Genomic DNA, 24410 nt, shown 5'->3' with positions numbered 1-24410 from the left:
TACACAGCACACGTTACCGTCAGTGAGGGACTGCGTATACACAGCACACATTACCGTCAGTGAGGGACTGCGTATACACAGCACACATTACCGTCAGTGAGGAACTGCGTATACACAGCACACATTACCGTCAGTGAGGGACTGCGTATACACAGCACACATTACCGTCAGTGAGGGACTGCGTATACACAGCACACGTTACTGTCAGTGAGGGACTGCGTATACACAGCACACGTTACTGTCAGTGAGGGACTGCGTATACACAGCACACATTACCGTCAGTGAGGGACTGCGTATACACAGCACACGTTACTGTCAGTGAGGGACTGCGTATACACAGCACACATTACCGTCAGTGAGGGACTGCGTATACACAGCACACGTTACCGTCAGTGAGGGACTGCGTATACACAGCACACATTACCGTCAGTGAGGGACTGCGTATACACAGCACACATTACTGTCAGCAAGGGACTGCGTATACACAGCACACATTACCGTCAGTGAGGGACTGCGTATACACAGCACACATTACCGTCAGCAAGGGACTGCGTATACACTGCACACATTACCGTCAGTGAGGGACTGCGTATACACAGCACACATTACTGTCAGTGATGGACTGCGTATACACAGCACACATTACTGTCAGTGAGGGACTGCGTATACACAGCACACATTACTGTCAGTGAGGGACTGCGTATACACAGCACACGTTACCGTCAGTGATGGACTGCGTATACACAGCACACATTACTGTCAGTGAGGGACTGCGTATACACAGCACACATTACCGTCAGTGAGGGACTGCGTATACACAGCACACATTACCGTCAGTGAGGGACTGCGTATACACAGCACACATTACCGTCAGTGAGGGACTGCGTATACACAGCACACATTACTGTCAGTGAGGGACTGCGTATACACAGCACACATTACCGTCAGTGAGGGACTGCGTATACACAGCTCACATTACCGTCAGTGAGGAACTGCGTATACACAGCTCACATTACTGTCAGTGAGGAACTGCGTATACACAGCACACATTACTGTCAGTGAGGGACTGCGTATACACAGCACACATTACCGTCAGTGAGGGACTGCGTATACACTGCACACATTACTGTCAGCAAGGGACTGCGTATACACAGCACACATTACCGTCAGTGATGGACTGCGTATACACAGCACACGTTACCGTCAGTGAGGGACTGCGTATACACAGCTCACATTACTGTCAGTGATGGACTGCGTATACACAGCACACGTTACCGTCAGTGAGGGACTGCGTATACACAGCACACATTACTGTCAGTGAGGGACTGCGTATACACAGCACACATTACCGTCAGTGAGGGACTGCGTATACACAGCTCACATTACTGTCAGTGAGGGACTGCGTATACACAGCACACGTTACCGTCAGTGAGGGACTGCGTATACACAGCACACATTACCGTCAGTGAGGGACTGCGTATACACAGCACACATTACCGTCAGTGAGGGACTGCGTATACACAGCACACGTTACCGTCAGTGAGGGACTGCGTATACACAGCACACATTACCGTCAGTGATGGACTGCGTATACACAGCACACATTACTGTCAGTGAGGGACTGCGTATACACAGCACACGTTACCGTCAGTGATGGACTGCGTATACACTGCACACGTTACCGTCAGTGAGGGACTGCGTATACACAGCACACATTACCGTCAGTGAGGGACTGCGTATACACAGCACACGTTACCGTCAGTGAGGGACTGCGTATACACTGCACACATTACTGTCAGCAAGGGACTGCGTATACACAGCACACATTACCGTCAGTGAGGGACTGCGTATACACAGCACACATTACCGTCAGTGAGGGACTGCGTATACACAGCACACGTTACCGTCAGTGAGGGACTGCGTATACACAGCACACATTACCGTCAGTGAGGGACTGCGTATACACAGCACACATTACCGTCAGTGAGGGACTGCGTATACACAGCACACGTTACCGTCAGTGAGGGACTGCGTATACACAGCACACGTTACCGTCAGTGAGGGACTGCGTATACACAGCACACGTTACCGTCAGTGAGGAACTGCGTATACACAGCACACGTTACCGTCAGTGAGGGACTGCGTATACACAGCACACATTACCGTCAGTGAGGAACTGCGTATACACAGCACACGTTACCGTCAGTGAGGGACTGCGTATACACAGCACACATTACCGTCAGTGAGGGACTGCGTATACACAGCACACATTACCGTCAGTGAGGGACTGCGTATACACAGCACACGTTACCGTCAGTGAGGGACTGCGTATACACAGCACACATTACCGTCAGTGAGGGACTGCGTATACACAGCACACATTACTGTCAGTGAGGGACTGCGTATACACAGCTCACATTACCGTCAGCAAGGGACTGCGTATACACAGCACACATTACCGTCAGTGAGGGACTGCGTATACACTGCACACATTACCGTCAGCAAGGGACTGCGTATACACAGCACACATTACTGTCAGTGAGGGACTGCGTATACACAGCACACATTACCGTCAGCAAGGGACTGCGTATACACAGCACACATTACCGTCAGTGAGTGACTGCGTATACACAGCTCACATTACCGTCAGCAAGGGACTGCGTATACACAGCACACGTTACCGTCAGTGAGGGACTGCGTATACACAGCACACATTACCGTCAGTGAGGGACTGCGTATACACAGCACACGTTACCGTCAGTGAGGGACTGCGTATACACAGCACACGTTACCGTCAGTGAGGGACTGCGTATACACAGCACACATTACCGTCAGCAAGGGACTGCGTATACACAGCACACATTACTGTCAGTGAGGGACTGCGTATACACAGCACACATTACTGTCAACAAGGGACTGCGTATACACAGCTCACATTACTGTCAGTGAGGGACTGCGTATACACAGCACACATTACTGTCAGTGATGGACTGCGTATACACTGCACACATTACCGTCAGTGATGGACTGCGTATACACAGCACACATTACTGTCAGTGAGGGACTGCGTATACACAGCACACATTACCGTCAGTGAGGGACTGCGTATACACAGCACACATTACTGTCAGTGAGGGACTGCGTATACACAGCACACATTACCGTCAGTGATGGACTGCGTATACACAGCACACATTACTGTCAGTGAGGGACTGCGTATACACAGCACACATTACCGTCAGTGAGGGACTGCGTATACACAGCACACATTACCGTCAGTGAGGGACTGCGTATACACAGCACACATTACTGTCAGTGAGGAACTGCGTATACACAGCACACGTTACCGTCAGCAAGGGACTGCGTATACACAGCACACATTACCGTCAGTGAGGGACTGCGTATACACAGCACACATTACCGTCAGTGAGGGACTGCGTATACACAGCACACATTACTGTCAGTGAGGAACTGCGTATACACAGCACACGTTACCGTCAGCAAGGGACTGCGTATACACAGCACACATTACCATCAGTGAGGGACTGCGTATACACAGCACACGTTACCGTCAGTGAGGGACTGCGTATACACAGCACACATTACCGTCAGTGAGGGACTGCGTATACACAGCACACATTACCGTCAGTGAGGGACTGCGTATACACAGCACACGTTACCGTCAGTGAGGGACTGCGTATACACAGCACACATTACCGTCAGTGAGGGACTGCGTATACACAGCACACATTACCGTCAGTGAGGGACTGCGTATACACAGCACACATTACCGTCAGTGAGGGACTGCGTATACACAGCACACATTACCGTCAGTGAGGGACTGCGTATACACAGCACACATTACTGTCAGTGAGGGACTGCGTATACACAGCACACATTACCGTCAGTGAGGGACTGCGTATACACAGCACACGTTACCGTCAGTGAGGGACTGCGTATACACAGCACACATTACCGTCAGTGAGGGACTGCGTATACACAGCACACATTACCGTCAGTGAGGGACTGCGTATACACAGCACACGTTACCGTCAGTGAGGGACTGCGTATACACAGCACACGTTACCGTCAGTGAGGGACTGCGTATACACAGCACACATTACCGTCAGTGAGGGACTGCGTATACACAGCACACGTTACCGTCAGCAAGGGACTGCGTATACACAGCACACGTTACCGTCAGTGAGGGACTGCGTATACACAGCACACATTACCGTCAGTGAGGGACTGCGTATACACAGCACACGTTACCGTCAGTGAGGGACTGCGTATACACAGCACACATTACTGTCAACAAGGGACTGCGTATACACAGCTCACATTACTGTCAACAAGGGACCCTGCCACACAGTACTGCTCCCCGATTATCAAAATCCATGACGAGGCCTTGGACAACATGGACCACTTTCCATACCTCGGGAGCCTACTGTCAACAAGGGCAGACGTCGATGACGAAGTCCAACACTGCATTCAGTGTGCCAGAGGAAGAGAGTGTTTGAAGACCAGGTCCTCAAACCCAGCACCAAGCTCATCGTCTACAGAGCAGCAGTGATACCCACCCTCCTGTATGCTTCAGAGACATGGACCATGTACAGCAGGCACCTCAAAGCACTGGAGAGGTACCACCAATGCTGCCTCCGCAAGATCTTGCAAATCCATTGGCAGGATAGGCGCACCAACGTCAGTGTTCTCGCTCAGGCCAACATCCCCAGCATCGAAGCTCTGACCACGCTCGATCAGCTCCGATGGACGGGCCACATTGTCCGCATGCCCGATACGAGACTCCCAAAACAAGCACTCTACTCGGAGCTCCGAGACGACAAGAGAGCCCTAGGTGGGCAGAGGAAACGCTTCAAGGACACCTTAAAAGCCTCCTTGAAAAAGTGCAACATCCCCACCGACACCTGGGAATCCTGGCCCAAGACCGCACAAAGTGGAGGAGAAGCATCTGGGAAGGCGCCGAACAGCTCGAGTCTCTTTGCCGGGAGCAAACAGAAGCCAAGCGCAAACAGCGGAAGGAGCGCACGTCAACCCAAGCACCCCACCCACCCACCCCTTCAACCACCATCTGCCCCACCTGTGACAGAGACTGTAGGTCCCGCATTGGACTCATCAGTCACCTGAGAACTCATTTTTAGTGTGGCAGCAAGTCATCCTCGGTTCCGAGGGACTGCCTAAGAAGAATACACAGCACACATTACAGTCAGTGAGGAACTGCGTATACACAGCTCACATTACCGTCAGTGAGGAACTGCGTATACACAGCTCACATTACTGTCAGTGATGGACTGCGTATACACTGCACACATTACCGTCAGTGATGGACTGCGTATACACAGCTCACATTACTGTCAGTGAGGGACTGCGTATACACAGCACACATTACCGTCAGTGAGGGACTGCGTATACACAGCACACATTACCGTCAGTGAGGAACTGCGTATACACAGCTCACATTACTGTCAGTGATGGACTGCGTATACACTGCACACATTACCGTCAGTGATGGACTGCGTATACACAGCTCACATTACCGTCAGTGAGGAACTGCGTATACACAGCTCACATTACTGTCAGTGATGGACTGCGTATACACTGCACACATTACCGTCAGTGATGGACTGCGTATACACAGCACACATTACCGTCAGTGAGGGACTGCGTATACACAGCACACATTACCGTCAGTGATGGACTGCGTATACACTGCACACATTACCGTCAGTGATGGACTGCGTATACACAGCACACATTACTGTCAGTGAGGAACTGCGTATACACAGCTCACATTACTGTCAGTGATGGACTGCGTATACACAGCACACATTACCGTCAGTGAGGGACTGCGTATACACAGCACACATTACTGTCAGTGATGGACTGCGTATACACAGCACACATTACCGTCAGTGAGGGACTGCGTATACACTGCACACATTACCGTCAGTGATGGACTGCGTATACACAGCACACATTACTGTCAGTGAGGAACTGCGTATACACAGCTCACATTACTGTCAGTGATGGACTGCGTATACACTGCACACATTACCGTCAGTGATGGACTGCGTATACACAGCACACATTACTGTCAGTGAGGAACTGCGTATACACAGCTCACATTACTGTCAGTGATGGACTGCGTATACACAGCACACATTACCGTCAGTGAGGGACTGCGTATACACAGCACACATTACCGTCAGTGAGGGACTGCGTATACACAGCTCACATTACTGTCAGTGATGGACTGCGTATACACAGCACACATTACCGTCAGTGAGGGACTGCGTATACACAGCACACGTTACTGTCAGTGAGGGACTGCGTATACACAGCACACATTACCGTCAGTGAGGGACTGCGTATACACAGCACACATTACCGTCAGTGAGGGACTGCGTATACACAGCACACATTACCGTCAGTGAGGAACTGCGTATACACAGCTCACATTACCGTCAGTGAGGGAGTCCGTATACACAGCACACATTACTGTCAGTGAGGGACTGCGTATACACAGCATACATTACTGTCAGTGAGGAACTGCGTATACACAGCTCACATTACCGTCAGTGAGGAACTGCGTATACACAGCTCACATTACTGTCAGTGATGGACTGCGTATACACAGCACACATTACCGTCAGTGAGGGACTGCGTATACACAGCACACATTACCGTCAGTGAGGGACTGCGTATACACAGCACACATTACCGTCAGTGAGGGACTGCGTATACACAGCACACATTACCGTCAGTGAGGGACTGCGTATACACAGCACACATTACCGTCAGTGAGGGACTGCGTATACACAGCACACATTACCGTCAGTGAGGGACTGCGTATACACAGCACACATTACCGTCAGTGAGGGACTGCGTATACACAGCACACATTACTGTCAGTGAGGAACTGCGTATACACAGCTCACATTACTGTCAGTGAGGAACTGCGTATACACAGCACACATTACTGTCAGTGATGGACTGCGTATACACAGCACACATTACCGTCAGTGAGGGACTGCGTATACACAGCTCACATTACTGTCAGTGATGGACTGCGTATACACAGCACACATTACCGTCAGTGAGGGACTGCGTATACACAGCACACATTACTGTCAGTGAGGAACTGCGTATACACAGCACACATTACCGTCAGTGAGGGACTGCGTATACACAGCACACGTTACTGTCAGTGAGGGACTGCGTATACACAGCACACATTACCGTCAGTGAGGGACTGCGTATACACAGCACACATTACCGTCAGTGAGGAACTGCGTATACACAGCTCACATTACCGTCAGTGAGGGAGTCCGTATACACAGCACACATTACTGTCAGTGAGGAACTGCGTATACACAGCTCACATTACCGTCAGTGAGGAACTGCGTATACACAGCTCACATTACTGTCAGTGGTGGACTGCGTATACACAGCACACATTACCGTCAGTGAGGGACTGCGTATACACAGCACACATTACTGTCAGTGAGGAACTGCGTATACACAGCTCACATTACTGTCAGTGAGGAACTGCGTATACACAGCACACATTACTGTCAGTGATGGACTGCGTATACACAGCACACATTACCGTCAGTGAGGAACTGCGTATACACAGCTCACATTACTGTCAGTGATGGACTGCGTATACACAGCACACATTACCGTCAGTGAGGGACTGCGTATACACAGCACACATTACTGTCAGTGAGGAACTGCGTATACACAGCTCACATTACTGTCAGTGAGGAACTGCGTATACACAGCACACATTACTGTCAGTGATGGACTGCGTATACACAGCACACATTACTGTCAGTGAGGAACTGCGTATACACTGCACACATTACCGTCAGTGAGGGACTGCGTATACACAGCACACATTACTGTCAGTGAGGAACTGCGTATACACAGCACACATTACCGTCAGTGAGGGACTGCGTATACACAGCACACATTACTGTCAGTGAGGAACTGCGTATACACTGCACACATTACCGTCAGTGAGGAACTGCGTATACACAGCACACATTACTGTCAGTGAGGGACTGCGTATACACAGCACACATTACTGTCAGTGAGGAACTGCGTATACACAGCACACATTACTGTCAGTGATGGACTGCGTATACACAGCTCACATTACTGTCAGTGAGGAACTGCGTATACACAGCACACATTACCGTCAGTGATGGACTGCGTATACACAGCACACATTACTGTCAGTGAGGAACTGCGTATACACTGCACACATTACCGTCAGTGAGGAACTGCGTATACACAGCTCACATTACTGTCATTTTTTTAAAATTCGTTCACGGGATGTGGGTGTTGCTGGCAAGGCCAGCGTTTATTGCTCATCCCTAATTGCCCTCGAAAAGTTGGTGGAGAGCCTCCTTCTTGAACCGCTGCAGTCACGTGGGGATCCGTCTTTGTAGCCGTCTGATACAACTGAGTGACTTGCTGGGCCATTTTAGAGGGCAGTTAAGAGTCAACCACATTGCTGTGGGTCTGGAGTCACATAAGCCAGGCCAGGTAAGGACGGCAGATTTCCTTTGCTAAAAGGACATTAGTGAGCCGGATAGGTTTTTACAACAATCCGGTAGTTTCATGGTCACCATTACTGATGCTAGCTTTTTCTTCCAGATTTAATTAACTGAATTTAAATTCCCCAGTTGCCATGGTGGGGTTTGAACTCAAGTACAGGAAACTTTGTGATATCCGGCACCGACGGGACCGAGCTGTTGCCGATCTATCAAAACTGCCGGACATACAAAGTTAATGTTGAAGCATACGGAGGTTTTCATCTCTGTATCTGACAACAAACACTGTTGCTTAGCAACAGCTTCTAAAGAATCGGCTGCAGCTGCAAGCATCTCTAGCTGAAGCTGTTGCTATTGCAACAGACCTTGCAGTGGCTGACTGGGAAAAAAAAGAACGAGATCTAAAAAAACTTACAGAAAACGGCTCCTGATTTTTGCCGTTAGATCGAGTATTCCAGACATACAACCGCCGGATAAACCAAAGTTTCCTGTATCCGGATTATTAGTCCAGGCCTCTGGATTTAGTCCAGTAACAACCACTATGCTACTTGTACCCATTATTCCCGTTCCCATTACCGACAGTGAGGGACTATTGGCCAGGACACCAGATAATCAGCAGGTTATTTGGCCAAGGGAGAAGGCATCACGGTCTCATCTGGTGCTGGACTCACTTGGCATCCACATTCCAACAGGAACCAGGAGCAGGAATCGTGCAGGAATCCATTCTGGGTAATACGAGATAGCTGCAGCCAATTTGTGTGGGTCAATAAACCGTTTTTTGTCTGAATGAAAATTAAGAGCCAGAATCTGAAGGAAGTAGTGCCATACAACAATGCATGCTGCGGATAGCAGTCACTCTGTTCCGGCTGGAAGGAGAAGCAAATATCAAAGTCCCCGCAACACCGCGGCGGGATCCCCGGCAGTCGGTCCGGACTCTCGGCACCTGCTGCAGGATCCCTGGCGGTGGGTCCGTTCCCGCGTAAACTGCAATCACCATTTACTCCTTCAGGAAGCAAATGAATCCGGTTCCCCAGACACATCGAAACAGGACTGAGGTCTTGTTTGTGTCAAAAAGAGAGACCGCAATACACAGAATGAGTGACGGATGGGCCCGGACCCTCGGGGCAGCCACAGGGCCCAGACCCCCTGAACACGCAGGGCCCGCACCCCCTGAACACGCAGGGCCCGGACCCTCAGGGCAGCCACAGGGCCCAGACCCCCTGAACACGCAGGGCCCGGACCCCCTGAACATGCAGGGCCCGGACCCCCTGAACACGCAGGGCCCGGACCCTCGGGGCAGCCACGGGGCCCAGACCCCCCTGAACACGCAGGGCCCACACCCCCTGAACATGCAGGGCCCGGACCCCCTGAACACGTAGGGCCCAGACCCTCGGGGCAGCCACAGGGCCCAGACCCCCTGAACACACAGGGCCCGGACCCTTGGGGCAGCCACAGGGCCCAGACCCCCTGAACACGCAGGGCCCGCACCCCCTGAACATGCAGGGTCGACCCAGCCCAAACACAGGCTTCAGGGGACAGGGACTCTGGAGAGCAGTCACCAGTGGTGTGGCCCTAGGGACCGTGACACAGCTCACATCTACAAGCACATCGCACAAAGCCCTATTCGTACTGGGGCTTGTTTTCAAGTTTGGGAGGAAGGGCTGAGGCTCCATTAGAGCCTCTCAGCCCTGTCCCAAGCGTCAGCATGTAGATCCAATTGCTTAAACAAGCCTGGTTTCCACACATTCACAGCTGTGCCTAAACCATCTGGGAATTGATCTGGCTGTTCCCATGGACATGACTCATTGCGCAATGGCTTCCAGCAGCCTGTAAATAACATCAGGAACACAGAATAAACCCGTACAGCACCCTCACACAGAGCAGAGCAAACCCGCACAGCACCCTCACAATGTGCAACATTTATATAAATGTTGCTTCATCTCTCTGATTTAGATTGACGCTGTGACACACTGCATTCAAGCTCTAGCGGGCATGAGAGCTGTGCCAAGGCCTCACCAACCTCACTGGAAGGCACGAACACAACCCAGGGCATCATCCTCTGGGGAAGCACCTAACCTCGGTGTATGGGATGTTTGTAAACTGTGTGCATCATCCTGGAATGCAAAGATAACCCCAGCATCTTTTCTCTACTGCAAACGTCTTCTTAAACCCGTCTCCTCTACCCTCACCTCCAACAAGTGCGAGGAGCTAATGGACTTCTATGTCACTAAGATCAAGACCATCCATTCAGCTGCCTCTGCCGCTTCCCTCCAGTCCCCGAGCCCACCGGGACAAAATTCCACTAAGGTTCCCCACCAACCTAGCCCTGAACACTCATATTTCTCTAGTTTCTCTCCTATCTCCCCTCATGCCCTCCGAGCTCATCTTGTCCACGAGATCCACTTCCTGCTCCCTCGACCCTATTCCCATTCAACTGCAAACAATGTATGGAAACAAATTAGGGAAATGAGTAAAAAGCATAGAATAATAATCATGGGGGATTTCAACTACCCAGATATTAATTGGACAGAAGAGGTAGGTAAAGGGGATATGGGAATGGAGCTCCTACAATGTATACAGGACTCCTTTCTAACCCAATATGTAAAAAGCCCAACAAGGGAGGATTCGCTATTGGATCTAGTAATGGGAATGAGCCAGAGCACATAAGTGAAGTAAAAGTAGGGGAACATCTAGGCAATAGTGACCATAATATAATACACTTTAGGATAATAACTGACAAAGACATAAAGACCAGGGTAATAGATTGGAGACAAGCTGATTTTGAGGGGCTGAGAATAGAACTTGGGAAAATAAAATGGACAACAGTATTGGCAAATTGACGTAGAACAGCAATGGGAAACACTTAAAACAGTGTTCAACAGAGTCCAGGAAAAATATATTCCGCTAAAAGACAGTAACAAGCTAAATACTAATGAGACACCGTGGATGAATAAAGCCATAAGGGAAAAAAGTGAGGGTAAGGAAAGAGACGTACATTAAGTACATGGACAGCAGGGGAGAGCATGATAAGGGAGAATACAGAGAGATTAGGAGAGAAGTCAAAAAAACAATTAAGGCGGCAAAGAGAAACTATGAAATTAAATTATCAAGGAACATAAAACAAAATAGTAAAATATTTTACAGGCACGTAAATAAAAAAAGGAAGGTCGGGATGGGAATAGGGTCACTAAGGGATGGACAGGATAATATCACAGGCAGCTAGAGATGGCAAAGATATTAAATAATTACTTTGCTTCAGTATTTACCAGGGAGATAGAACAGGTGGAGATGACATCGGATGATGAGATAACTGCGTTTAAAATAAAACAAGATATATTAAATAAACTAACGAAACTCAAAGAGGATAAAACCTCTGGTCCAGACGGCTTACACCATGCATTTTAAAAGAATCTAGGGAAGAGATAGCAGAGGCATTACTACATATACTTAGTAATTCATTAGAAAAAGGTGTAGTGCCAGAGGACTGGTGGATAGCTAACGTAATATCTATATTCAAGAAGGGAGCTAGAACATGTCCAAGGAACTATAGACCAGTCAGCTTAACATCAGTGGTAGGAAAAATTGAATCCCTACTAAAGGAGAAAATGGAAGAACATCTAGAAACCAAAAATATAATAGCATGGATTTCAAAAGGGAAAGTCTTGCTTGACCAACCTAATTGAATTTTTTGAAGCAGTAACAGAGAGAGTAGACAAGGGTAATGCAGTAGATCTAATTTATCTAGATTTTCAAAAGGCCTTTGATAAGGTACCACGTAATAGACTAATGAATAAGGTCAGGGACAAGTAGCAGAATCGTTAGCTAGCTGGTTTCAAGACAGAAAGCAGAGAGAGAGAGTGGCAGAAGGTGGGAAGTGGGAAGATAGGAAGGGGCGAGGCCATGGAGAGATTTGAAAACAAGGATGAAAATTTTGAAAACAAGGCGCTGCTTAACCGGGAGCCAGTGTAGGTCAGCGAGCACAGGGGAGATGGGCAAACGGGACTTGGTGCAAGTTAGGACATGGGCAGCTGAGTTTTGGATGACCTCAAGTTTACGTAGGGTAGAATGTGGGAGGCCAGCCAGGAGTGCGTTGGAATAGTCAAGTCTGGAGGTAGCAAAGGCATGGATGAGGGTTTCAGCAGCAGATGAGCTGAGGCAAGGGCGGAGGCGGGCGATGTTACGGAGGTGGAAATAGGCAGTCTTAGTTGCGGCTATGTGGTCGGAAGCTCATTTCAGGGTCAAATATGACACCAAGGTTGCGAACAGTGTGGTTCAGCCTCAGACAGATGTTAGGGAGAGGGATGGAGTCAGTGGTTAGGGAACGGAGTTTGTGGCGGGGACCGAAAACAATGGCTTCAGTCTTCCCAATATTTAATTGGAGAAAATTTCTGCTCATCCAAAACTGGATGTCGGACAAGCAATCTGACAATTTAGAGACCGTGGAGGACCGACAGAGAGAATGTTTCCACTTGTGGGGAAGAGCAAAACTAGAGGCCATCAATATAAGATAGTCACCAAGAAATCAAATAGGGAATTCAGAAGAAACATCTTTACCCAAAGAGTGGTGAGAATGTGGAACTCGTTTCCACAGGGAGTGGTTGAAGCAAATAGTATAGATGCATTTAAGGGGAGGTTAGATAAGCGTATGAGGGAGAAGGGAATAGAGGGTTATGTCGACGAGTTAGATGAGAGGAGGCTCGAGTGGAGCATAAACGCCAGCATGGACTGATTGGGCCAAATGGCCTGTTTCTGTGCTGTATATCGTATGTAATCCTTTGTAAAAACTGACCACCCAACTTCCCTTCCTGGCTCCCATGTTAGCTGATATTATAACGGTTCACTTTCCTCAGGTACTGTCCCCCTCTGCTGCAAATCTGCCATTGTCACCACGCGCCTCAAAAAACCAACCCTTGACCCTTCCGTCCTTGCAAACTACCACCCCATCTCCAACCTTCCTTTCCTCTCCAACATCCTTGAACGTGCTGTCGCTTCCCAAATCCGTGCCCATCTTTCCCGGAACTCCATGTTTGAATCCCTCCAATCAGGTCTCTGCCTCAGTACCGAAACGGCTCTCATCAAAGTCACAAATGACATCCTATGTGACTGTGACAAAGATAAACGATCCCTCCTCGTCCTTCTCGATCTGTCTGCAGCCTTTGACATAGTTGACCACGACATCATCCTCCAACGCCTCTCCACTGCTGTCCAGCTGGGCGGGACTACACTCGCCTGGTTCCATTCTTAACTAGCCAGTCATATCCAGAGAATCACCTGCAATGGCTTCTATTCCCACTCCCGCACCATTACCTCTGGAGGCCCCAAAGGATCTATCCTTGGCCCCCTCCTAGGAAAAATAGAAAAGCAGAGTATTTTTTAAATGGTGAAAGATTGGGAAATGTTGGTGTTCAGAGGGACCTGGGTGTCCTTGTACACGAATCACTGAAAGTGAACATGCAGGTACAGCAAACAATTAGGAAAGCAAATGGTATGTTGGCCTTTATTACAAGAGGATTTGAGTATAAGAGTAAAGACGTCTTACTGCAATTATATAGGGCCCTGGTGAGACCACACCTGGAGCACTGTGTACAGTTTTGGTCTCCTTACCTAAGGAAGGATATACTTGCCATAGAGGGAGTGCAACGAAGGTTCACGAGATTGATTCCTGGGATGGGGGGATTATCCTACGAGGAGAGATTGAATAGACTAGGCCTATATTCTCTGGAGTTTAGAAGAATGAGGTGTGATCTCATTGAAACATACAAAATTCTTCCAGGGCTTGACAGGGTAGATGCAGGGAGGATGTTTCCCCTGGCTAGAGAGTCTAGAACCAGGGGTCACAGTCTCAGAATAAGGGGTCGGCCATTTAGGACTGAGATGAGGAGAAATTTCTTCACTCAGAGGGTGGTGAATCTTTGGAATTCTCTACCCCAGAGGGCTGTGGAGGTTCAGTTGTTGAGTATATTCAAGTCAGAGATCGATAGATTCTTGGGTATTAAAGGGAATCAAAGGATATGGGGATAGTGCAGGAAAGTGGAGTTGAGGTAGAAGATCAGCCATGATCTTATTGAATGGCGGAGCAGGCTCGAAGGCCATATGACCAACTCCTGCTCCTATTTCTTATGTTCTCATTTACATGCTGTCCCGAGGCGACATCATCCAAAAACAGTGTCAAGTTCCACATGTGCGCTGACGACACCCAGCTCTACCTCACCACCACCTCTCTCGACCCCTCCTCTGTCTCTAAATTGTCAGACTGCTTCTCCGACATCCGGTACTGGATAAACAGAAATTTCCTCCAACTAAATTTCCTCCAGTACATACAGTTCTGGTCACCAGATTACAGGAACAAAGTGATTGCACTAGAGGGTACAGACTTGATTTAGGAGGATGTTGCCAGGACTGGAGAATTTTAGCTATGAGGAAAGATTGGATAGGCTGGGGTTGTTTTCTTTGGAACAGAGGAGGCAGAGGGGAGATTTAATTGAGGTGTATAAAATTATGAGGGGCCGAGATAGAGCGGATCGGAAGGACCGATTTCCCTTAGCAGAGAGGTCAATAACCAGGGGGCATAGATTTAAAGTCATTGGTAGAAGGATTAGAGGGAAGTGGAGGAGAACTTTTTCACCCAGAGGGTGGTGGGAGTCTGGAATCCACTACCTGAATGGGTGGCAGAAGCAGAAATCCTCATCACATTTAAAAAGCACTTGGATATACACTTGAGGTGCGGTAACCTACAGGGCTCCGGACCAAGAGCTGGAAAGTGGGATTAGGCCGGATCGCTCTTTGTCGATCGGCACAGACACGATGGGCCGAATGGCCTCATTCTGTGCCGTAAATTTCTATGATTAAACACTGCGAAGACCTTCGGTCCCCCCCATAAACTCCGTTCCCTAGCCACCGACTCCATCCCTCGCCACCGGCTCCATCCCTCGCCACCGGCTCCATCCCTCGCCACCGACTCCATCCCTCTCCCTGGCAACTGTCCGAGACTGAACCAGACCGTTCGCAACCTTGATTTTAAAAATTACACATTTAAAAAAAAATTGGCCTCCCTACATAGGACATTAGCTTCCGACCACATATCCGCTCCATCATCAAGACTGCCTATTTCCACCTCTGTAACATTGCCCGACTCTGCCCTTCCCTCAGCTCATCTGCTGCTGAAACCCTCATCTACGCCTTTGCTACCTGTAGACTTGACTATTCTAATGCACCCTGACCAACCTCCCATCTTCCACCCTCCATGAACTTAAGTTCATCCAAAACTCTGCTGCCCGTATCCTAACTCACACCATGTCCCGTTCACCCATCACCCTGACCTACATTGGCTCCCGGTTAAGCAACGCCTTGATTTAAAAATTCTCATCCTGGTGTTCAAATCCCTCCATGGCCTCGCCCCCCTACCTATCTCTGTAATCTCCTCCAGCCCTGCAACCCTCCGAGATCTCTGCGCTCCTCCTATTCTCGTCTCTTGGGCATCCCCTATTTTAATCGCTCCACCATTAGCGGCCGTGCCTTCAGCTGATGAGGCCCTAAGCTCTGGAATTCCCTGCCTAAACCTCTCCCCCTCTCTCTCCTTTAAGACACTCCTTAAAACCTACCTCTTTGACCAAGCTTTTGATCATCTGCCCTAATATCTCATGTGGCTCAGTGTCAAAGTTTGTTTGATAATCTGTGACGCACTTTGGGACGGTTTACTATGTTAAAGGCGCTATATAAATGCAAGCTGTCGTATGGGAGTTTGATTTACGCGAGTCTCAGTGAGGATCACTGCAGTGTTGTTATTGATCACATGTCTGGGGATTTTACCCAACTCAGTCAAATGGGAAACAACGCTTCGTTTTCCATGTTTACATTTCTAATGTGAAGATTAATGAAAATATCCAAGAGTCACAAACACTGTGAATTACGAGCACTGGCAATGCTGAATCACCAACACCTTGGTGTAATCTTTTGCATTTAATGGCTATTCACAGTTTCTTGTTAAAATTATTTGCAGCCACTTACTGTTCGTGGTTAGGCCATGCTGAAATAGATTGGATACCCCAGGCCTTGGCCACAGCCCAGAATAGACATGCTTGGCAGAGTTAGTGAGTGCAAACGTCATCTCTATAGATAAACGCAGGTCGTATGGCACTGAACCAAGACATCAGTTTATTGATTCAAGAATAAAGGCAAACAGCCACGTCTCATCTGCCTCACAACAGTCTCCATGAACCAAATCGAAGTACAGTTACAGGCACCATTTTAGCAGGCAGGGGGACGAGCAGTCTGAGGATTTAAATTCAAAGGGCAGGAAGTTCGAGGCTCCAAACCAGTCATTTCAAACGGTTTTGCATAAGGCCCCCCTGTAAATACTGACACACTCCTTGGGACCCCCTGTAAATACTGACACACTCCCGGGGACCCCCTGTAAATAACGACACACTCCTGGGGACCGACCCCCTGTAAGGGGCCCACTCTAAATACTGACACACACTCGGGGACCCCCTGTAAATGCTGACACACTCCTGGGGACCCCCTGTAAATCACCGAATCCCCCACCATCAACATCTTGGGGGTCACCATTGACCAAAAACTTAACTGGACCAGCCACATAAATACTGTGGCAACAAGATCAGGTCAGAGGCTAGGTATTCTGCGGTGAGTGTCTCACCTCCTGACTCCCCAAAGCCTTTCCACCATCTACAAGGCACAAGTAAGGAGTGTGATGGAATACTCTCCACTTGCCTGGATGAGTGCAGCTCCAACAACACTCAAAAAGCTCGACACCATCCAGGACAAAGTAGCCCGCTTGATTGGCACCCCATCCACCACCTTAAACATTCACTCCCTCCACCACCGGCATACCATGGCTGCAGTGTGTACCATCTACAAGATGCACTGCAGCAACTTGCCAAGGCTTCTTCGGCAGCACCTCCCAAACCCGCGACCTCTTCCACCTAGAAGGACAAGGGCAGCAGGCGCATGGGAACACCACCACCTCCAAGTTCCCCTCCAAGTCTCACACCATCCTGACTTAGAAGTATATCGCCAATCCTTCATCGTCGCTGGATCAAAATCCTGGAACTCCCTACCTAACAGCACTGTGGGAGTACTTTCACCACACGGACTGCAGCAGTTCAAGAAGGTGGCTCACCACCACCTTCTCAAGGGCAATTAGGGGCGGGCAATAAATGCTGACTTTGCCAGCGATGCCCAAATCCCGTGAACGAATAAAAAACAAATACGGACACACTCCCGGGGACCCCCTGTAAATATTGACACTCCCAGGGACACCCTGTAAATACTGACACACTCCCGGGGAACCCCTGTAAATACTGACACACTCCCGGGGAACCATTGTAAATACTGACACACTCCCGGGGAACCCCTGTAAATACTGACACACTCCCGGGGACCCCCTGTAAATACTGACACACTCCCGGGGACCCCCTGTAAATTCTGACACACTCCCGGGGAACCCCTGTAAATACTGACACACTCCCGGGGACCCCCTGTAAATACTAACACACTCCCGGGGACACCCTGTAAATACTGACACACTCCCAGGGACCCCCTGTAAATACTGACACACTCCCGGGGACCCCCTGTAAATACTGACACACTCCCAGGGACATCCTGTAAATACTGACACTCCCAGGGACCCCCTGTAAATACTGACACACTCCCAGGGACACCCTGTAAATACTGACACACGCCCCCAGGGACCCCCTGTAAATACTGACACACTCCCGGGGACCCCCTGTAAATACTGACACACTCCCGGGGACCCCCTGTAAATATTGACACTCCCAGGGACACCCTGTAAATACTGACACACTCCCGGGGAACCCCTGTAAATACTGACACACTCCCGGGGAACCATTGTAAATACTGACACACTCCCGGGGACCCCCTGTAAATACTGACACACTCCCGGGGAACCCCTGTAAACACTGACACACTCCCGGGGACCCCCTGTAAATACTGACACACTCCCGGGAAACCCCTGTAAATACTGACACACTCCCGGGGAACCCCTGTAAATACTGACACACTCCCGGGGACCCCCTGTAAATACTGACACACTCCCCCAGGGACACCCTGTAAATACTGACACTCCCCCAGGGACACCCTGTAAATACTGACACACTCCCAGGGACCCCCTGTAATACTGACACACTCCCAGGGACCCCCTGTAAACACTGACACACTCCCCCAGGGACCCCCTGTACAATACAATACAAATCGCTTTATTGGCATGATAAGGTACATCTTATGTTGCCAAAGCATCAAAATACATTTATGGTTGAACACATAAACGCGGTTCCATTCATACAGTGTATAAACAGGTATATCCCTGAGTTTATAAATATATTTTCGCCTTGTTTATATATACTCGTCTTAGTTTACTGGTTGTCCCTCTGTTCATGGCAAGCTGTAACATAGCGTGCCGCCAGTGTTACACAGCTTCTCTCCTCCCCCAGTAGGAATGGGAGTTTTTGGTTGTCAGTCAGATTTCTGAATTCAGGGCATATTTGTGAGAATTTTTGATAGAAATTCTCCCTGATGCCCTGATATTTTCCACTGTAAATACTGACACACTCCCAGGGACCCCCTGTAAATACTGACACACTCCCAGGGACCCCCTGTAAATACTGACACACTCCCGGGGACCCCCTGTAAATACTGACACACTCCCCCAGGGACCCCCTGTAAATACTGACACACTCCCGGGGACCCCCTGTAAACACTGACACACTCCCGGGGACCCCCTGTAAACACTGACACACTCCCAGGGACCCCCTGTAAATACTGACACACTCCCCCAGGGACCCCCTGTAAATACTGACACACTCCCCCAGGGACACCCTGTAAATACTGACACACTCCCCCAGGGACACCCTGTAAATACTGACACACTCCCGGGGACCCCCTGTAAATACTGACACACTCCCGGGGACCCCCTGTAAACACTGACACACTCCCAGGGACCCCCTGTAAACACTGACACACTCCCAGGGACCCCCTGTAAATACTGACACACGCCCCCAGGGACACCCTGTAAATACTGACACACTCCCGGGGACCCCCTGTAAACACTGACACACTCCCGGGGACCCCCTGTAAACACTGACACACTCCCCCAGGGACCCCCTGTAAATACTGACACACTCCCAGGGACCCCCTGTAATACTGACACACTCCCAGGGACCCCCTGTAAACACTGACACACTCCCCCAGGGACCCCCTGTAAATACTGACACACTCCCAGGGACCCCCTGTAAATACTGACACACTCCCAGGGACCCCCTGTAAATACTGACACACTCCCGGGGACCCCCTGTAAATACTGACACACTCCCCCAGGGACCCCCTGTAAATACTGACACACTCCCGGGGACCCCCTGTAAACACTGACACACTCCCGGGGACCCCCTGTAAACACTGACACACTCCCAGGGACCCCCTGTAAATACTGACACACTCCCGGGGACCCCCTGCAAACACTGACACACTCCCAGGGACCCCCTGTAAATACTGACACACTCCCCCAGGGACACCCTGTAAATACTGACACACTCCCGGGGACCCCCTGTAAACACTGACACACTCCCAGGGACCCCCTGTAAATACTGACACACTCCCCCAGGGACACCCTGTAAACACTGACACACTCCCAGGGACCCCCTGTAAATACTGACACACTCCCGGGGACCCCCTGTAAATACTGACACACTCCCGGGGACCCCCTGTAAACACTGACACTCCCCCAGGGACCCCCTGTAAATACTGACACACTCCCCCAGGGACACCCTGTAAATACTGACACACTCCCGGGGACCCCCTGTAAATACTGACACACTCCCCCAGGGACACCCTGTAAACACTGACACTCCCCCAGGGACCCCCTGTAAATACTGACACACTCCCCCAGGGACACCCTGTAAATACTGACACACTCCCCCAGGGACACCCTGTAAACACTGACACACTCCCAGGGACCCCCTGTAAATACTGACACACTCCCCCAGGGACACCCTGTAAATACTGACACACTCCCCCAGGGACACCCTGTAAATACTGACACACTCCCGGGGACCCCCTGTAAATACTGACACACTCCCAGGGACACCCTGTAAATACTGACACACGCCCCCAGGGACCCCCTGTAAATACTGACACACTCCCGGGGACCCCCTGTAAATACTGACACACTCCCGGGGACCCCCTGTAAATATTGACACTCCCAGGGACACCCTGTAAATATTGACACACTCCCGGGGAACCCCTGTAAATACTGACACACTCCCGGGGAACCATTGTAAATACTGACACACTCCCAGGGAACCCCTGTAAATACTGACACACTCCCGGGGAACCCCTGTAAATACTGACACACTCCCGGGGACCCCCTGTAAATACTGACACACTCCCGGGGAACCCCTGTAAACACTGACACACTCCCAGGGACACCCTGTAAACACTGACACACTCCCAGGGACCCCCTGTAAATACTGACACACTCCCCCAGGGACACCCTGTAAATACTGACACACTCCCCCAGGGACACCCTGTAAATACTGACACACTCCCGGGGACCCCCTGTAAACACTGACACACTCCCGGGGACCCCCTGTAAACACTGACACACTCCCAGGGACATCATGTAAATACTGACACACTCCCAGGGACATCATGTAAATATTGACACAATCAGTACACTGGTGGCAGAAATATATTTAAACTGACCAAATGCAGAAATCCTTTGAGTCAGATGACCATGTGGAGCCCCTTGGGGAGGTGGGTCCAGTTTGGCAGCCCACATTCAAACATCATCGACCTCACACTCAGCAGCCGCTTCATTCTCCACATTGAGTGAAACCGCAATTCTAGTCTCAACACCAAAGTAGAAACCTCGGGCTCATCTTTTAATAAAGGTAAAAGCAGCAGCAGCAGGAAGCAAGCGACGCACGCAACATTACGGAGCGGAGATGCAGGATGTGGCCCACTTAGTCATCACCGACTCTCGCAGGGTGGCTGGGGATAGAGGGCCACAGGAAAAAGCTGTGGACAATGGCAGTGACCCTACCAGATACCACTAATTAAATGGGCAAGAGGGGGCACGCTCTGCTTCCTACCCCCTGATGTTCCAACACCTCTGGCTGTTATCTCCCTAACCTTCGCCCCAGAAAGACATTAGTTTCCTTCCTGGATACAGTTGCACAGACCCATTCAATCTCCGATACCTCACTCAGGCAGTCCTTATTAATGTGTGAGCATGGACAGCGACTGCTGCAAGCTAATTAACCCAAACCTATACTCACCTGACAGGGCAGTCACACACAGCTAAGTTTGCCTTCCCTAATACAGGGCATTGAGACTAACTGTACTACACGCCCAGCATCTATAGCTCACTCGCTGGACCATCAGGAGAGCATCATCAGTGTTAAATACACGAGGATCTCACCACCTCCCCCACAAGCCCTGTTCCTGGGACTAGGGACAGGGTCACTGGCAAGGCTTGGAAGCTAAGCAGAGCCAGGCCTGGTTAGTACCTGGAGGGGTGACCATCAGGGAAGACCAGGTGCAGAAGGTCACGGAAGGAGCCCCGAGGAGGGGCGGTTGGTGAGAAGGTCACGGAAGGAGCCCCAGGAGGGGCGGCTGGTGAGCAGGCCCGGGCGTTGGGCTGAAGATTGTCGGACAGGAGGAATGGTGGAAATGGAATGGCGGCGCGCACAGACGCAGCGGCTTTGCTTCTCCCAGGACGGTGCTATTTACGTTTAATGTTAAATGTTATTTGTACTGGACTCATGGGAGCTTGCAAGATCACATTTCGTTGTTCATGTACTTGTGCATTGTACAATGACAATAAAGTTGAATTATTAATTATTAAGTAACGGGAACACAGCTGTCTGTTTGCAGAAGCTTGTTGGGATGTCCCTGAACAACTTTGGCTGCAAATTACAAAAGTTATATCTGTCGCAGTCACTAACCCCATTCATCACCTTACATACCTTGCAGATCAGCTGCTCTGCATACTCCAGTCCCTGGAAGGATTAGTTTTGGTGTTGGAATGTCACAGCTAAACGCAAACACAATCAACTTAATTTGTGACCTTTCTAATGATCTAATTTTATAGTTAGTACTGGAGAGGTTCAGGGAACTACAGCAACTTTTTAAAATATTCATTCCTGGGGTGTGGGCGTCGCTGGCAAGGCCGGCATTTATTACCCATCCCTAATTACCCTCGACAAGGTGGTGGTGAGCCGCCGCCTTGAACTGCTGCAGTCCGTGTGGTGAAGGTACTCCCACAGTGCTGTTAGGGAGGGAGTTCCAGGATTTTGATCCAGCGATGAAGGAGGAACAGCAATATAGATCCAAATCAGGTTGGTGTCAGAGACTTGGAGGGGAACTTGGAGGCGATGGCGTTCCCATGAGCTTGCTGCCCTTGTCCTTCTAGGTGGTAGAGGCTGCGGGTTTGGGAGCTGCTGTCGAAGGCTCGGCCTGAGAGATACCCACTCCCCCAACATGCCACGCCTAAACAGTGTCTCGCTTACATTACCCAACAAAACAGTGGATAATTACCCAGAGCAAGCCCCGAGCCCAGCAGGGCCCCAGAGCCCCGAGCCCAGCAGGACCCCAGAGCCCCGAGCCCAGCGCCCCGAGCCCAGCAGGGCCCCAGAGCCCCAGCATGGATTTGTGAAAGGTAGGTCATGTTTGACAAACCTGATTGCATTTTTTGAGGTGACTAAAGTAGTGGACAGGGGAATGTCTATGGATGTTATTTATATGGACTTCCAGAAGGCATTTGATACAGTCTCTTATGAGGGACTTTTAACTAAAGTTGAAGCCCATGGATTTGAAGGCAAATTATTGACCTGGTTAGGAAATTGGCTGAGCGGCAGGAGACAGAGAGTAGGGATAATGGGCAGGTATTCTAATTGGCAGGATGTGACTGGTGGTGTCCCGCAGAGATCTGTGTTGTGGCCTCAACTATTCACAGTATTTATTAACGACTTAGATGATGGCATAGAAAGTCATATATCCAAATTTGCCAATGACGCAAAGATAGGCGGCATTGTAGGCAGTGTAAATGAAAGCATAAAATTACAAAGGGATAGTGATAGATTAAGTGAAAGGGCAAAACTGTGGCAAATGGATTTCAATGTAGGCAAATGTAAGGTCGTCCACTCAGGACGTAAAAAAGTTAGAACAGGGGACTTTCTAAATGGTGAAAAGCTAAAAACAGTGGCGGTCCAAAGAGACTCGGGGTTCAGGTACATCGATCATTAAAATGTCATGAACAGGTACAGAAAATAATCAGAAAGGCTAATGGGATGCTGGCCTGTATATCTGGAGGACTAGAGTACAAGGGGGTAGAAGTTATGCTGCAGCTGTACAAAACCCTGGTTAGACCACACCTGGAGCACTGGGAGCAGTTCTGGGCACCACACCTTAGGAAGGATCTATTGGCCTTGGAGGGAGTGCAGCGTAGGTTTACCAGAATGATAAACTCCAGGGGTTAAATTACGAGGAGAGATTACACAAACGAAGGTTATATTCCCTGGAATTTAGAAGGTTATGGGGTAATTTGATCGAAGTTTTCAAGATATTAAGGGGAACGGATAGGGTAGATAGAGAGAGAAACTATTTCTGCTGGTTGGGGAGTCTAGGACTAGGGGACATAGTCTAAAAATTAGAGCCAGACCTTTCAGGAGTGAAATTAGGAAACACTTCTGCACACAAAGGATGGTAGAAGTTTGGAACTCTTTTCCACAAACGGCAATTGATTCTAGATCAATTGTCAATTTTAAATTGGAGATTGATAGATTTTTGTTAACCAAA

At 49.7% G+C, this 24410-nt stretch overlaps 1 protein-coding gene and 1 long non-coding RNA gene across 10 annotated transcripts in view; one reads left to right on the top strand and one right to left on the bottom strand.

The window, feature by feature from the left end:
- Positions 1–24410, bottom strand: part of LOC147113239 (cytosolic purine 5'-nucleotidase) — a 197088-nt gene that overhangs the window by 56053 nt on the left and 116625 nt on the right. Inside the window, exon 1 of one of the 9 annotated variants that reach the window (XM_085994117.1) lies at positions 11829–11889. The exons of the other annotated variants lie outside the window; for them this stretch is intronic. Coding sequence (XP_085850243.1) covers position 11829 — 1 coding nt within the window. The 5' untranslated portion in view covers positions 11830–11889. Of the gene's footprint in view, positions 1–11828; positions 11890–24410 lie in introns of those variants that run through there. 9 annotated transcript variants of the gene reach the window in all.
- Positions 22770–24410, top strand: part of LOC147113240 (uncharacterized) — a 58485-nt gene continuing 56844 nt past the window's right edge. Inside the window, exon 1 of the long non-coding RNA XR_015079172.1 lies at positions 22770–22951. This is a non-coding gene — a long non-coding RNA (uncharacterized LOC147113240). The remainder of the gene's footprint in view (positions 22952–24410) is intronic.

The sequence above is a fragment of the Somniosus microcephalus genome, chromosome 8 (genome assembly GCF_052327205.1).
Source record: "Somniosus microcephalus isolate GS21.2 chromosome 8, FLI_Smic_1.0, whole genome shotgun sequence".
NCBI classification, from domain to species: domain Eukaryota; kingdom Metazoa; phylum Chordata; class Chondrichthyes; order Squaliformes; family Somniosidae; genus Somniosus; species Somniosus microcephalus.
The sequence above is the reverse complement of the archived record's forward strand: the minus strand, read 5'-3'. Positions and strand labels throughout refer to the sequence as shown.